This window comes from Mauremys reevesii, linkage group 3 (genome assembly GCF_016161935.1).
Source record: "Mauremys reevesii isolate NIE-2019 linkage group 3, ASM1616193v1, whole genome shotgun sequence".
Lineage (NCBI taxonomy): Eukaryota > Metazoa > Chordata > Testudines > Geoemydidae > Mauremys > Mauremys reevesii.
In genome coordinates, this window is record NC_052625.1 from 34,786,621 (window position 1) to 34,803,952 (window position 17,332).

General features: G+C 42.4%; 2 protein-coding genes across 3 annotated transcripts in view; one reads left to right on the forward strand and one right to left on the reverse strand.

Annotated features, from left to right (window-relative positions):
- Window positions 1-1,903: 1,903 nt before the first annotated feature.
- On the reverse strand, window positions 1,904-12,656 carry TBCC (tubulin folding cofactor C). The gene is made up of 2 exons (XM_039529271.1): window positions 12,530-12,656; window positions 1,904-4,817 (listed from the first exon to the last, which is right to left on the reverse strand). Exons 1-2 carry the CDS (start codon window positions 12,654-12,656, stop codon window positions 3,718-3,720), a joined length of 1,227 nt encoding a protein of 408 aa, XP_039385205.1. The 3' UTR covers window positions 1,904-3,717.
- BICRAL (BRD4 interacting chromatin remodeling complex associated protein like) overlaps window positions 4,779-17,332 on the forward strand; it is a 67,844-nt gene continuing 55,290 nt past the window's right edge. The window contains exon 1 of one of the 2 annotated variants that reach the window (XM_039529395.1): window positions 4,779-4,942. The gene's annotated coding sequence lies outside the window, so the exon portion shown is untranslated. Of the gene's footprint in view, window positions 4,943-13,084; window positions 13,104-17,332 lie in introns of those variants that run through there. The other variant, XM_039529396.1, reaches the window with a different exon arrangement.

The window sequence follows — 17,332 nt, forward strand, 5'->3', positions numbered from 1 at the left end:
CACTTGCTTAGCAGTTCCTGAAACCGAGACGATGGCTAAGAGAGGATGACAGACAGCAGAAAAAACTGTTCAAGTGGCTACTATACCTAATGGCTGCAAGAGTACTGGCTCCTGCTGTACCTACACCACAGTCTGAATCCCCTCCCTAGGGTCTTGTGATGCAGTCCAGAAACAGCTTGCACAATTCCGTAGCTGGGTGGGCCATGTAATCAGGCCTGAGTGGCTGAGCAGGGCAGCTGTGTCCTTTGTAGTTCTCCATATTGACACCCTCCCTTATAGATGCCTCCACCCTTACTTCCCTGATGCCAAGAGTGCAGCCAACATGAGAAGGGAAAGGAGTACAGGTGACCAGCGGACATGACCCAGTATGGAGTTTGTCTTGTACATGCTTTCACTGTTTGCATGTGTTCACGCACTTTTTATTTTTAAATGGTTTTGTTGTTAATGCTGTTTTGGTGTGGTAATGGCAGCTGACCTGCCTGGCAGCAGGTCAATGGTGAACTTTTCATGCTGCACTGTGGATGCCGGAGCCCTGACTTCAAGCCCATGGTAGAAAATTCTTAATCTAGGCTTTACCAGTGTAGATATTCAGCCCCAAGTTCTCTAATCCTGGGTCTACTGCCTTGAATCCCACTAATACCAGGCTTAGATTGCAATGGAAACATACCCTTTTTTCCTACACAAGGCCTGAAGTATGGGTAACTGATGCTGGGGAAATAAGAGGGCCCTTTATGCCTCCTCACTCCTCTATGTGGGCACAAATTGGCTCATGATTGTGCCAAAAGTTGTCACTGAAAAATGAGAATGATTTTTTGATGAGTATTTTGCATTATTCACCCAATTCTAATCTGCTGTTTTACAGAAATTAAAAGGCATTTAATTTGACTGCAAGCTGCTCCTATGTTGACAGTTTTGTATCCACCAGATACAGAAACTAAATTTTAACCTTTATGTTTATATACACTACACCTGTCATTAAACATTAGTGCAGCTTTTTTAGACACAATACTGTTGTTCATTCAATTCCCTTATTTAGAGTAATTCCCAGGCATGAAAAGAAGAAAAGATTCTACATAGCAGTAGATGCAGCCTCTGGGAAGGGCAAGGAGTTGAGACTAACCCTATCACTTTTATATTTATATGTACACAATTCTTTGCATGAGTGAGTGATCTCTTAAACTCAGTCCTTAAGATAATCACCACTTCAAACCAAATTATACTGCTTCATTTCATACTGCCAATTCTATGTGCCCTAGACAATGCAATCATTATGGCCAACCTTTAGAGGAGGAGTAGTTTGTATTCAACAGCATTACTTATTTTCTGAAAATTCTTTTCTGAAATTTTAGCTTTCCTTCACAAGTACAAGACCCAGAATTTTCTTAAAAGAGTGAAGCACTTTACAGAAGAGGAGGCATTGAGAATGGGCAACTCACTTCAGTGATACCTGGTAGGCACCCTCTCAGAAATCTCCATAGAACGCACCTAAATTTTAGTCTCTGTAATCCATCTTTAGGCTTTCCTCCCTTTGTTGATTACTCCTGGGGGAATCCTGTACCACTGTGCACGTGCAGAATTAATGTCCCCCACAGATTTCTTTGCTTCCTTGCACAAAAAAGACTTTGACAGGGAAGGTGCAAGAGCAGTCACGCACCACTCCCTAGCTGTACAGTTACATCATTTCAGGCACCAAGCACAGACCTACAGCAGGAAGGCTAGGAAGCGAAGAGGACTTAATTATCATTGTACTGACAATAAGCAAGTAAATTGCAGGGGGGGGGGGGTGACAACTAAAATAAAGAACAAATGTGGTTCTTTACCACAAGTAGAGCTTGTTCTAAGACCACAAAATCTGAGATGTGACATCTTATGTCCTTTACAGTAGGTACAGACCCCTGAGAACTATTTTCTTTGAACATATTTATTAGACTGCCAAAAGTTTCCACATCAGCAGAAAATTAGACAAAATAAGGACTGAGTTAAATACAGTTGGCTAAAGCACATTCATGGTATTATACATCTTCTGCCTCACAGTTTCAGGTAAGTTAGTACAAGTAAACAAAACTGCAAAGTTGTGACAATACCCCCAAACCCATACAAGTTAAATTGTAAATGAAAGAGGGTAACAACTTTATTCTGGAAAGAAACAGTGCCTAGGTGAGACTATATTTGTTCTTGAAAAACAGTCAAGTAGTTAAGAGTGCTAGATACTGCTTTACAGTGATTATGAATGTATTTGATGTTTTAAAACATTGCACTTCAGCCCAGAGAGCACAGCTTGGTTTTTTCAGGAGGCAAGGCAGTGTTTATATTTGTCTACACTCATATTTTAGAGTAGAGATGTTACAGTGGAATGACCTTTGAACAAGGCAGTTCTGTTTCAAATTTTCACACCCTTATACCATCTGTCCTACTTATAAACACAATGAGCACTTTTAAGGGAAGGTCTTGTATATAGTTTGGTTTTTTTTTTTTTTTAAACTAGAGGACAAAGGCTTGCAGACTATTCCATGTCTTCTACTGTAAGTACATAATGCTACACCATGTGTAGTGTGCTTTTGAAGGGCTACTGCCACATCTTCACCAAAATAGGCATTGGTAAATTGCCTATGCAACTTGCCTATACAAAAGAGAAGGTAGCAGTACAGACAGTAGATCAAGAGCTTGTCGTTAAAGATTTGGGTGGGGAGGGGAGGGGGTTTCTCTCTAAGCCAGTCTCCGCCCCAACCATCCCACATCACTTCAACCCCTTAAGGTAACTGTACCATATTACTAGAGCAAGACCTCTGTGGTACCAATCACCTATTGCATACCTTAAATATGTTCTCTAAGAACTTGTTTACACTATTTTTTACCTCAAGTTAACTGATTGCCAATTAATGTTTGTAATGGCTAATCTGGATACTACCCAAATAGCTGTTTCAGGCTACAACCATTTGTCCGTTAGCACCCAGAATAGCATTTATGAACATATTTACCTTGAGTTAACTGATTCTCAAGTTATCTTGAGAACAAAACCATGAGTGTAAAGGGTTAGCCTTCCACCAGGAAAAGAGGGAGGTTCTTACCTTCGTGGCCAACATATTGTAAAAGCCTAATGAGGTCAAGGCAAGTTGTAGTTTTCACCCATATTAGCAGACCAAAGTAAATCCTAGGCCTGGTCTATGCTGAAAATTTAGGCTGACCTAACCACATAGTTTAGGGGTGTGAATCTACATCTCTCAGGAGTGTGAATTTAAGTCAACCTAAACCCACTGTAGACAGCACTAGGGCAATGGAGAAATTCCACCTCTCTGAAAAACTTTTGCCACGTTACCTACTATGAAGAACACACACTAGTGAAGACAGGGTCATAGATTGTAATATGCTATAGAACCCAGGAGTCTGGGCATTAGATTTCCTGGTCCACTGAAATGTACATTACCACAAAGCATTTCAGAGTTTATACAGTTGAACAAGTAGGCAGCAGCATACCTTTACTTAGAGGCTCATTGCCAGTGAGCAGGAAAACAGTGTACAAATCACAGAAGCCCTAAAACGTTGTCACAGGGATACTGCAGTGGTTACCAGCCTCTAGCACAGCACATCAATGTATAGCAGTTTAGAACAAGTAGTTTAATCCCACATTATAATTCAGCATTTAAAGTTGTTTTAGAATGAATCAAAGTTAGTTTTATTTGCAGCTATGCTGGGAAATGTTTCCTTTGCAGCCTCCATTCAGTCCCACTGGGTGATTCTCTCCTGCTCAGGGATCACGCTCCAGTTGGGCGAGGGCTCATCTCTGGCCAGCCAGTCAAAGTCATCCACGAGGTTCCAGTTGTTCCTGCCTCTGTCCAGCCCCGAGGACTCGTAGTCGCCCTCGATGCCTGGGTAGATCCAGGTGTAGGGGGCGAAGCGGACGCCACTGCAGTCCTCCACCATAGCCCGGCTGGTCACCTGCACGTAGATCCGGGTGTCCCGGGTGCGGTGGGTGCGGAGCTGCTGGCAGGCCAGGACCAGGAGGCAGTCGCTACACCCGTCCACCAGCACCGAGGTGGAGACGGGCCCACAGAGCACGGTGCAGCCCCGGCAGTCCCGTACCCGGAGCGTGTTGGGGTTGCCGCGGAGCAGCACCCGGCAGTCACTCAGATCGGCCAGCAGCACATCGCGCTGCAAAAGCTCCGAGGGGCCGAGCTCCAGCGTCTGGGCCTCGGCCCGGCTGAAGCCGCACAGCGGGGGGCCGCTCCCTTCGCCCTCCGCGGGCAGCTGGCCGGCCGGGGCGGGCGGCGGGGCGGACTCCGCGGGCAGCTGGCCGGCCGGGGCGGGCGGCGGGGCGGACTCCGCCTCCTTCCTACGGGCCCGGAAGGCGAATCGCTTCTTGGGCTGCAGCTGCTGGCGCTTGGCCGTCAGGGCCCCCTGGAGCCGGCTCAGCGCCTCCTGCGCCTGCCGCACCTCGTACGGCGCCAGGAAGCGGACGCTGTCGGTGAGGAGCTTCTGCAGCCCTTGCAGCCGGGCGGCTGCCTCCTCCAGCGCCTCCTCCGCCTCCGCCTCGCCCGGGCCGGGCCCCAGCAGCGCCTCGATGGCCGCCCGCTCCCGGGAGAAGGCGGCCGCGAAGAACCCGCTCTGCTCCTCCTGCACCGCCTGGGCCGCCTTCTCCTGCCGCCGCCGCTCCGCTTCCCGCTGCCGCTCCGCCTCCCGCCGCTGCAGCCGCTCCGGCACCGCCGCAGCCCGCGGCCCCAGGGGCAACGCCGCCGCCGCCAGCAGCTGCCGGACCCCGCTCTGCGGCCGCTGCCTCCATCTTCTCTCCCGTCCCGCTGCTCCGCCTCTCACTAAGCGGCCTGCTCATTGGCTCTCGGCACCCCGGGCTGGGTCCCCGCCCTCGATTGGCGGGCGGCCTTTCAGGAGGGGGCGTGGGCGTGGCCTCGTGTGTTTTTAAAGGGGCCGGCGCCTCTCTGCGGGACGGGTGAGTCTCCGCATTAGACGTGCCCGCCCGTGGGTTTGTTGTTATTGGGCTTCCGAAATTAGAGCCAGGCCGTAAATAACCCCGCGTGACCCCCTCCCCCGCTCACCCCCGCGCGCGGGGCCGGTCCCCTGCTGCGCCTGAGGGAGGAGGAGGCCGCGCGACCAGTAGCAGCAGGTGCGCGCGCTACTCGCCGGCAGCGCGGCGTGGCCCTGCTCCTCCGCCCCGGAGCCGCCTGCTCGCGGCGGGCCCCGGCTGGGGGGCAGCCTCGGCCGTGCCAGGCTTCGCCCGTCAGGAGAGACCCCGCGGGGGCGACGGAGCTTCGGCTCCCCGCTCTGGTCCCGTCCCTCTAGGTGCCGCGGTCCCCAAGCCGGGGCCTTCCCGCCCCGCCGCAGCAGCGCTAGCGCCCCCCGTGGGGGAGAGAGTCTGCTGAGAGCAGCCGTAGGACAGGGGGCCTGGGACGTGTCCCTAGAAAGGCTGGGGCTGCGCGTCAGGCGTGGGCCGGGGTAACCCAACACCGGGGCCAGGGCCAGGGCCAGAGCCGAAATAACCCCGACACCGTCTCCCCTGCCACGCTGCAGGCTGCCCCCCGGCCTGTTCCCTCCGCAGAGCCTCTGCCGCTCGCCTGTCAGTTCGCTTTGAAGATGGGCTGTAGGGAGGTTTTCTTCCCGCTTCCTCTTTTCTTCATTCCCTGACTACTTGTAAATAATTTGCAGTCTGAGATGTCCTGACTAGAATGTATTTGAGGCTCAAAATAAAGTCTGGCCTAAGCGAATGATGGCTGCTCACTGAATTATGTTATTTTTATTGTGAATTTCGATGTCTTGGCCCTATAGACTACAAAGTGGAAGACCTGGGTTGTGCCCCTGAAGGAATTTACAAAATAAATGGACAGGTATTAAAAGTACTGTCAAAATTAAGACAGAGTACACTGGATACCCAGGTCTTAAGGAGGCTCCAGTATCAAAGTGGTATAGATAAAACAAACTTTCTTAGTATTTCCTGTACTAAATTTCATTTGGTGCAGATATGTGGTGCTCGCTGATTGTAGTGCACATGCTCCTCAGAACTATTCCTAGGGATCAAGTGACTTTTTCAAAAAGTCAAATTTGCAAATGGAGTATTTGGTTGCACAAATAAACGGATCTAAGTAGCCATTTATATGCGCAAATGCTCAGTTTGACTACACCATTGCAGTTCTGTTTTTCATGACTGTGCATCTGACTTCTTGACTGTCTGTTTTATTCAAAAGGGAAGGGTACAGGTGAAGGGTGTGCATGTGGGTCCTAATGTGTTTAGAGATAAGAAGCTGTTGGAAAAATATAGACCTACCAAGGATTTCTCTCACTTTGTTATTCTTTTTTACTCTGTTTCTTAAATTTATTTTACAGTCAAGGCATATTTTTAAAGTATGTTTGTTGCTGAAGCTACAGAAATAAAGTAAGCCTGCTGGCTTCACAGTAGAATATAGTCAGCTGTCGCTGTGAGTTGGCAATGCTCAGCAGAACATATATTTTTGGTTAAACTAATGTTCTATAACACAAAGGAAGTTTATATAGCATGAGGAAGATTGCTTTACAAAAAAATAAATCTTAATGCCTGTTCAATTCTACCACTTCTCATCTTCCTCTTTGCATGTAGAAAATGTATAAAATAAACAATTATAAATCCCCCCAACAACCTTAGAAACAATCCATTAAAATGAAAATGTGAAATACTCAGAGAAAGTGGTCTGGGTTTGATATATTTTATTTGGACAATATCTATTTTTTATCTGCTATAGCTGATTGCCTGTCACAGTTAGGAGTGGGCATTGAATCTGACTGACTTCTTTGCCAGCTGTAATATTTTGTTTATTGGAGAGACTGGGTTTGATTTTTGTGTCAAAAGTAAAATTACAGTATTATCTTCTAGGGAGTATTTGGATAGGACCTTGCAGGTAGTAAAGAGAGTCCATTTTGGACCATGGAGGAAGAGGCAGTAAAGAAAGAAGGCAGTGAAATGCCCTTTTTTCTTGTTTTGGAAAAGCTTAAGTTTTTAAGGGTTCTGCATTGAAATGGAGAGGGGGTATTGGTGGAATAACTTTGTTATGATTTAAAAATTGAAGGATGAATGTTTGTCTAGTAAGATAAGTACTTCGCAGCAGGTTTGTAAGCATGAGGCGAAAGTAACACAGTAATTGCAGTGGAGTCACATTGCTTTCTTGTAATTGATTTCCAGCATACCAGAGGTAATAGTCTATTCAGATGGAATATAGAAGGGTAATGTAGTGTTTAATGCATTCCAGCACTTAGCTATCTCAACACTGCAAAGTTAATGGATCCAGAATTCTGCTTGTAAAGGAACAGAAGAGTTTTTAATCTTATAAGAAATATCTCTTAGGCTTTGGAAAAGGAGAGTGCTGAATCATGAAAACTAGAAAGAAATTCAGAAAGCCTCTCATTTTTTTTCCTGTTTTGTAGGAATGCTGTCAGTATAAAACATAAGTTAAATGAAATACATCAACATGTCCTAGAGAGACACTTATGCCAATTAACAGCAGAAACAAATCCATCCCGGTGTAACTGCTGTGGAGTTACATCAGACATTAATTTGGTGCAATGATCTTAGTGTAAAAATAAATAAAATTTTCCTTCAACATTGTTATTTTTCTTGGTTTTGTTATTAAAAAAAGAGAGGTAGAAGTATGTTATGTGTCATGTGACAGGCAGAGTTTCCTACCTTATGCTCTCACTGATGTAGGCATCACAAATGCAAGTGTACAATGATAAAAGCACTTATCTATGAACACAATAACTTTGTCAAACAACAGTAGTCTCGTCCCATTTCTCAGCATCTCAGGAGAGAGCTTTTGAGAGTGCTGTATTGAAGTCTCAAGTTACAAAGACTTCATTACCTTTACAAAATTATGTACAATCAATTGTTTTGTGTTAGAGGAAATGTCAGAAATAACCAGACACTAAAGTACATTTGTCAAAATACATTAAATAAGTACTTCTTGTGATGCAATATAATTTTTTATTGTTTACTCACAAAACTTGAAAATCTTACTGGGGAGCTTCCTGCAGTTTACTGATGGTACAAAGTAGCAAGAGCCAACTGTATTTGTGAGTATGAGATTCACATAGAGAATGGAATTTTTTTGACACTGTTAAGCCACAGAAATGATCTGTGGTGTTAAGAGGCTAACCAAAGTACTTTTGTACCAGTGAGTTACATGGATATCAGAGGATGACACTGCATACTAGTAATGAAAGATTGCAGAGAAAGGAGCAACAAAATCCTTTCCTTCAATTTTCTCATCTAGAAGTTACAACTTTCCTTTCATCATTTAGAATTTCAGTTTTCAGTAAATAATTATTAGTACAGTATTTTTTGTAGGAGCACCGAGAAAGTCATTTCCCGTTAGGCAGACCTGGCTATGACACCTCTATTTAAGGTTACATTTTCTATTTTAAGCCCCTGCTTTCTGTTTATAACATTGCCAGACTTTAACCATTTGAGTTGAAATTTTCCATGCTTGTTCTTTGCCTTAGACTGAATTTTGGGGGGGGGATTTTCAGCAAAAAGAGTTTAGTTGTTTCTGAGGCCATGGTTAAAGAAAAATATAGGTAGTTTCGCCAAACTTATTTTTTTGTAACTTTCTTTGAAGAGTTCTAGCGGCTTCGTGCTTTTGAGGGGGGAACTTGAAATTTGGCAGGTGGATGGGCCTGTGGTCAGGAAGATGCCTTTTGTTGTCTCTTTTTGATAATCATTCTTGACTTGGTTTAGTTCTAAGCTTCTGAAATTACTGAGCATGTGCAAACAGCAGAGCTTTTTAGATGCTGCTGAAGTCTCTGAACATTCTGTTAACCACAAAGCTGTCAGTGCTTTAGACAGATCTTCATCTGTACTGAGCATGCACCAGCCCTATGGAGCTCTTAAATGTCACTTGTATTAAACATGCTCCCAGGTCCTGCTTAATCTTTATCACATTGTTACAGATATAGACGATTATCTACATTTTAAATGCTTTATTGATTTGTTTTTTTGATTTATTGATTCATGGCCTCTTGAAGAAAGAACTAATGAACAGAGAAATACGTTAGAATGTTGATTCCACTAGTACAAAAATATTAGATTATGTCCTTTATTCACATTAATTTGGATAACAATTAATATAGGTTACATTTTTTTAGGGAAATATGTTCTTAAAAATTAACCCTAAGGTAACGCTCTTGCTTTTGGGTAAGAAAGTCATTATGGGTATGTCTATACTGCAGCTGGGAATAAGCCTCCCAGCGTAGGTAAGACAGACTTGGGGGCTTGAGCTAGCATGCTAAAAATAGCAGTGTGGACATTCAGGCTTGGGCTCTCAAGGGTAGGGGGTCGGGTGGGCTTGAGAGTCTGAGCTGCAGCCTGACCAACAATGTCCACACTGCTATTTTTAGCATACTAGCTGAAGTCCTGCTGGTACGAGTCTGTCTACCTGGGCTTGGAGGCTCTCTCCCAGCTGCAGCATAGACATACTCTTAAAGGGCCCAATTCTCTCCTCAGTTACACTGGTACAATTACTACTGAAATCAGTGGAAGTTGCATCCCTTTATCTGAGGGGAGAATTAGGTCTCTGGGTTTAAGTTCCATGTAAGAAGTTGGGTTCATAATTTGCCAGTATTACTGTGCCATATAGTACTGTTCAGGTGAAAGTTAAAGATTGCATTGCACTTTTGTCACTACTTAAAAACTATAGGGAATAACTCTATAAATCTGTCCAGCAGTATCTGTCTGTCAAATAGGATTGTTTTATCCAGGACCCAAAGCTGCCCCACCAAGAAACACAGATAATGTGGCTCTGTGTGGGCATAGGAGTCCTGCATTGTTCTGAGTCTAGGGTTGGGGCTTGATAGCGTGTGAATTGCTGATGGCTGCATAATGGATGTTGCATTGGTCTACACAACCATTGCACTACGAGGGTCTGATTCCAATTTACACTAAGGCCCTTTTACACAGCTCTGGAACTCTGATGGGGCCTTTAAGTGAACATATAAATTATATTTAAACTCACTTTAAGACCTTTTTACACTGGACGCTTTACATACCTTAAAAGGGCCTTACTGAAAATGAGAATCAGGCTCCTAGTACCTAACACATTATTGAAAGCACTTTTGGATACTTTGCATGTGAAAAGCTCTATATAAAACTAAAATTCTATTCTAGCCGAAAACTCCAAAGGTAATAACAAAATGTTTTTTAAGTACATCAGAAGCAGGAAGCCTGCTAAACAACCAGTGGGGCCCCTTGATGATCGAGATACAAAAGGTGGGCTTAAAGATGATATAGTCATTGCGGAGAAACTAAATGGATTCTTTGCTTCAGTCTTCACGGCTGAGGATGTTAGGGAGATTCTCAAACCTCAGCTGGCTTTTGTAGGTGACAAATCTGAGGAACTGTCACAGATTAGTGTCACTAGAGGAGGTTTTGGAATTAATTGATAAACTCAACATTAACAAGTCACCAGGACCAGATGGCATTCACCCAAGAGTTCTGAAAGAACTCAACTGTGAAGTTGCAGAACTATTAACTAAGATTTGTAACCTGTCCTTTAAATCGGCTTCGGTACCCAATGACTGGAAGTTAGCTAATGTAACGCCAATATTTAAAAAGGGCTCTAGAGGTGATCCCGGCAATTACAGACCGGTAAGTCTAACGTCGGTACCGGGCAAATTAGTCGAAACAATAGTTAAGAATAAAATTGTCAGACACGTAGAAAAACATAAACTGTTGAGCAATAGTCAACATGGTTTCTGTAAAGGGAAATCGTGTCTTACTAATCTATTAGAGTTCTTTGAAGGGGTCAACAAACGTGGACAAGGGGGATCCAGTGGACACAGTATACTTAGATTTCCAGAAAGCCTTTGACAAGGTTCCTCACCAAAGGCCGTTACGTAAATTAAGCTGTCATGGGATAAAAAGGAAGGTCCTTTCATGGATTGAGAACTGGTTAAAAGATAGGGAACAATGGGTAGGAATTAATGGTAAATTCTCAGAATGGAGGGGGTAACTAGTGGTGTTCCCCAAGGGTCAGTCCTAGGACCAATCCTATTCAATTTATTCATAAATGATCTGGAGAAAGGGGTAAAAAGTGAGGTGGCAAAGTTTGCAGATGATACTAAACTGCTCAAAATAGTTAAGACCAAAGCAGACTGTGAAGAACTTCAAAAAGATCTCACAAAACTAAGTGATTGGGCAACAAAATGGCAAATGAAATTTAATGTGGATAAATGTAAAGTAATGCACATTGGAAAAAAATAACCCCAACTATACATACAATATGATGGGGGCTAATTTAGCTACAACGAGTCAGGAAAAAGATCTTGGAGTCATCGTGGCTAGTTCTCTGAAGATGTCCACACAGTGTGCAGAGGTGGTCAAAAAAGCAAACAGGATGTTAGGAATCATTAAAAAGGGGATAGAGAATAAGACTGAGAATATATTATTGCCCTTATATAAATCCATGGTACACCCACATCTTGAATACTGTGTACAGATGTGGTCTCCTCACCTCAAAAAAGATATACTGGCACTATAAAAGGTTCAGAAAAGGGCAACAAAAATGATTAGGGGTTTGGAGAGGGTCCCATATGAGGAAAGATTAAAGAGGCTAGGACTCTTCAGCTTGGAAAAGAGAAGACTAAGGGGGGATATGATAGAGGTATATAAAATCATGAGTGATGTGGAGAAACTGGATAAAGAAAAGTTATTTACTTATTCTCATAATAAAAGAACTAGGGGTTATCAAATGAAATTAATAGGCAGCAGGTTTAAAACAAATAAAAGGAAGTTCTTCACGCAGCGCACAGTCAACTTGTGGAACTCCTTACCTGAGGAGGTTGTGAAGGCTAAGACTATAACAGCGTTTAAAAGAGAACTGGATAAATTCATGGTGGTTAAGTCCATAAATGGCTATTAGCCAGGATGGGTAAGAAATGGTGCCTCTAGCCTCTCTTTGTCAGAGGATGGAGATGGATGGCAGGAGAGTGATCACTGGATCATTGCCTGTTAGGTTCACTCCCTCTGGGGCACCTGGCATTGGCCGCTGTCGGTAGACAGATACTGGGCTAGATGGACCTTTGGTCTGACCCGGTATGGCCGTTCTTATGTTATGTTCTTATATTTGAATGCAGTTTCATATTTTGTTTTGTAAATATAATTTATCAAATCTTTTCAAAAAGCCAAAGTAATCACATATAGAAGCACTTATAAAGACAGTTCCTGCTGGCATATGTATAATTAGGATATTGTGTTAACATTTCCATTATTAATTCCTGTTTCCAGAATTTTTAAATTCATTATAATTCACTGTGAGATGAAACTTGGTATAGGTCCCCCCCTGGAAGCACTTTTTTTTTCTTTATTCCTCCAGGGATAGAGACTTCAGACCCTTCTATTGGTCCTGTTGACACCCTGATTTTCCCCACTTTGTTCTCTTCCTTTTGGATGTGTATATCTTTGTCTGTGTAATGTATGCTTGAGGGATAGATCCACCCCCACTGGTTCTTACTACTCAAGTTTTTGTTTCTGTGTCTGTAAGGCCAGGCATATGATTCTTACGTTGTGGCTCTGCGGAGACAATGTAATGAAGAGGAATATGCCCTAGCCTTTTCCACATTACTTTTTGTATTTTCTCCTGAGAAGCCCTGCGCTCCAGTAATTCTTTTTGGTAAAGGTGATTAGACATGGCTCCTTTAATGTACACTGCTTTTTCAATCAACTAGAATGTGACACTAGGATTTGACATAGGATACCTGTTTGTGCTGCTTTTAATGTTTTAGGGCTTATGTTTATATTTCTAATTTAAAAGGATTTAAAATTAAAACTAAATGCTGAGGACCAATTTTTTTCTGATATAAACAGGTGGAACTTAACTGAATTAAATGGAGGTGAATTTAAAATGTTGCAGGTCATTAGTCTGTAATATGGGCAACTCCCTTCTAATATATATTGGAAATTTGAAAAAAAAACCTTAAAAGAGTGAATCTGAAAACTGTCTACTGTATATTCCCATTATATAAGTAGTTCCATTGATTTCAAGTCTGGATCCTGCTGCTTTTTCATTCTGATTTTTATTATGCATAGGGAACAGAGTGTCTTAGATTCTCCAATCCAACAGTGAAAGCTCTCACAGGTACTGTAGATAAGCCATAAAAAGCCTAAATTGTTAGATAAAATTAGATGAGTGGTAATGGGTTATGAAGTCTTTCACATGTGAGTCCTTGGTTTAATCTGGCCTCAGTAATGACTGAAAGTAGTTACCAATTTACTATTGATTTCTGTATGGAATACATGAAATTCAGCCTAGTTTCTAGTGGTGAAAACCATCATCACAATATTACCTGGCAACATGATGATATCATTGAAGAAGTCAAGGATTGAATTGGAATCAAGACTGCTCTACGCTTTTAGACCTAGAAGTGGTTTTTCTTGTCAAGGAGCATCAGCAGGGCAATATGGGAAAGATTGCATTACTACCTCCCATGCTGTAGTGGATAATGGTAGACTAGAGATTTAGCATTCTGTGGATTAAGCTTTTAGTTCTTGTTCTTTAGCACTTAAATTCAGTTAATTTTTGAAAATAGACTTTAACTGTACATTTAGTGTTATGAAGTGTTAACAAATGTGTACCACTGTTGAAACCCTTTATAAATAAAAATAATCTAGTATCTTCCATTTTATTATAGGGTTTTAAGTGGCAAACATTATATTAAGACTGAAATTCCACTTTTATTGTAAACCTGTGTTTCACATGCTCAAATCTCCTTCAAAATGTTTTAGAGGTGAAACTTCATGTTTGCAGGGAATAAGCACAGATCTGGGGCTTAGCAAAAGTCTGGAAGACACAAGATGTGTTTCTGTTCCTGGCACTGACTCGCTGTGTAATTAAGTTGATTAAGTCCCAATTTTTAATTATCTCTGCTAATTTTGAGTGCCCAACTTGTGAAACCTGGGGACTGATTTTCAGATACTGAGCTCCTGCAGTTCCCACGGACTTCAACTGGAGTGAGTGCGCAGCTCCTCTGAAAATTTGGCCTTACATGTCTAAAGCTGAGCATCCAAAAATGTAGGCATACAAAACTAGAGGCAACTTTTGAATGTTTGTCCCTAAACTTCTCTGCTTCAGTTTCTCCTTCTGTAAAATAGTTATAATAGTCATCTGCTTTATAGGTGTATTGTGAAGGTTAGCTAATTGTCTCATTTGTAAAGCACTTTGAGAGTCTTGGTTGATAGACTTGATAAGTGCAAAGTAGTGATATATTTGGTCTCAAATAAAGATTGTGTTTTGAATGTCTAACCTTTTGTTAAATAATGAAGATATACACCTTTACCTCGATATAATGCTGCCCTCCGGAGCCAAAAAAATCTTACCACATTATATTGAACTTGCTTTGATCCACCGGAGTGCGCAGCCTCTTCTCCCCCTTCCCCGGAGCGCTGCTTTACCACGTTATATCTGAACTTGTGTTATATCGGGTCACGTTATATCGAGGTAGCGGTGTATAAGACAATGTCAAGGCATTTATTTATAAATAGGACCCAGTCCTCCATGCCACTATCTTAAATGCAGGTTCCATATCGTGCATGTGGAACCAATTGGACCTACTGCAGTATTTTTCAAGTTAGTGCTATCATGAAACATAGACTGTCCCGTAGCTTCACATCTCCATTTACAGGGATTACACAATGATTCTCTGCTATAAAAGCTGGAAAAGATAAGAGGTGTGTGGCTCATTGAGAGCTAGTTATCATACTTGGCTCAAAACAATGGCCCAATTTTGCACACTTTTTTACAGGAAAAATTTTCTTAATTTTTTTTTTTTTTGCCTGAACAAGGACTGGGCCAGAATAAAGTGTAAGGGATCGGGTTAGAAAAGTACAGTTTATTTTGTCTGCCAGTGTTTGTTTAATTATATAGAGCCCAACGTTGCAACCCTTATTCATGTTGAGTAGTACTTGAAGTCAATGGGACTTTACATGTGACTAAATGGTTCATATGCGTGTGCACTGGGCCTCAGCCTAGCGGGTTCTGGTTTTTAATGAAACCCTTAAGATGCATTGAAGACCTCTGAGAATTTATGGGCTAAATTCCCTGGCACTTCTGGAGGTAAACCCTGTGTCCCAGATGGAAGAATTAGAAGGGAAGCTCTCAAGTAAAAAGATGCAGTTTCTATTTTCCTCAGGATTATTCTCGCTTAGGAGAGAATAGGATCCAAAATAATTTAGCAGTGGAAGTATACTACAGCAATTATTACTTTGCATTTATTCAAAAGTATCAATGACTTAAAGGTCGGTAAGTGATACTATTCTCTTTTAACAGGTGGTGAAACTGAGGTCAGAGTGATTGTGAGCCAAATTTTCTGAAGTGGCCTTTAATTTTGAATGCTTCCATTTCTGGCTGCACAACTTCAGGCACATTGGTCCTGATTTTCAGAAGAGTTGAACACCTAAAACTCCAATTGTGAGCAGCTGGTGCTCAGCACCTCTGAAAAGATACTGTGTTAATAGAGGGAATCATATGTACCTAGATAACTTGGAAATGAGGGCTTAGGTGTTTGCAGTTGGACACCCAGAAATAGAGGCCACTAATAAAACTTGGACCTAAGTGATGTGCCCACGATCTCTCAATGAATCAGTGGGAGAGTCAGAAATTAACACAGGATTTCTTTTGACTCCCATTATCTATTGATGTTGCCTCCCTTTTATTTAATGTCTTTCCTGCCACAATTCTACTCAACAGCAGGTGCTCCATCATGTTTCTGCTTTTTTGTTGCAACCAACTGGTGCTTAGCTTCTGAATTACACCTTCAATATTGCCTACTTGAGCTACATCCTGAACGGTGTACATCCTATGTCAAATGCTGTGGTGGGCCCTTGTTCCGCCTTGGCCTCTATTCCAATCCGTTACCGTCACAGGTCAATTTTAAATATCTTACATCTTTTTTTCTGAGTTTCTTTTGTATTACTTTTACATAACCATTGTTAACCTCTTATGTGCTTATATCCTTATGCTTTCCCTATTTTTCCCTAGGCGATCAGTGTTTTAAGGAGGATGCTTTTATTCATTCTCTCACTGTAGTTTTATGTGTTTGTTTATTTTATTTGCCAATTAAAAGGAGTACTGGCCCTTGCTCTAGGTGTTTTTTGATGATCCTTAAATGTACAATTGTGAAAGATTTGTCCAGTAATCAGCCTTTAGCCGTTAATGGTGATAGTCACAACAAGCAACAATAAAACTGCAGCAAAAAACATGCTTAAACTATCTGTTCAAAGCCTTACTAGTCCTTTGCAGCTAGAGAAAATAACATGGCCCTTGCAGTATGCCCTGAACATCAATACATTCTGACTATTTCAGACATTCAGGAGAGGGGAGGGAGTTCCAAAACTAAGGGGGCCTCCTGCTTAACACCCTGTCAGCTGCCCCCTCTCTTTTACAGTAGTATACTGTATACTGATACAATTTTGACAGTATAGTACAGGGAGAGAGATGGTCTCTCCGGTAAGTAGCATCTAGATTAAGTAGGGCCTTCCAGGTTAAAATCAACGTTTTAAATTCTACCTAGTATTTAACAAGTAGCCAGTGTAGATCCAAAACCATGAGTATAATGAGCTCATGGCAAGATATCTAAATTAGCTGCTGAGCCCTGCACCAGCATCAGTCTCTGAATAGATTTAAAATGTAGTCCCATCTAGATCACGTTGGGCAGTCTAATCTGGAGGTGGCAAAAGTGCAGAAGACAACTGCAAGATCTAAATCTGATAGAAACAGTTTCAATTTTTTAGCTGTGTATAATGGGCAGGGTAGGGAGAGGACAAATCTGATTTGGTTGTAGTTGCTGCCTGATCTTCGGATAGCTTGGAATCTAGCCAGACTCCGCGCCTGTTCCACAAATGATCAACATCAACAATTTGCTTAATTCAGGCAGGCAGAAATTATTTTTGCCATCTCTCCTGGTTGTTTCCTCTAACAACCAACATCAGTCTTGTCTAAGCAGATAGCTCTCATCCACTAAGGCACTCTGGTACTCCTATTCCAAACACCATATCAAGAGTACTGCCCAGCATGAGAGTTGATCCAGCAACCATCTGGCATAGATTTACCATTGTCATGATGGCCATAAACTCGAGCTTATTCAGAGAACTTGTCATCCACATGGAGATTGATGTACTGTAATCTCTTACTATCAGCTCTGGTGTCTTTAAACCCACAATGGTGAGCAACCTTAGCAGCTCCTAGAAGGATTCCATTGTGCAGCAGGGTGAGTAACAGATTAACACCAATCTCATTGTAACACTGTTCCAGGACTCTCAGAGAAGCAAGACATAGCACGCTATATATGTGATCAGTTTTGGAGTAGATTT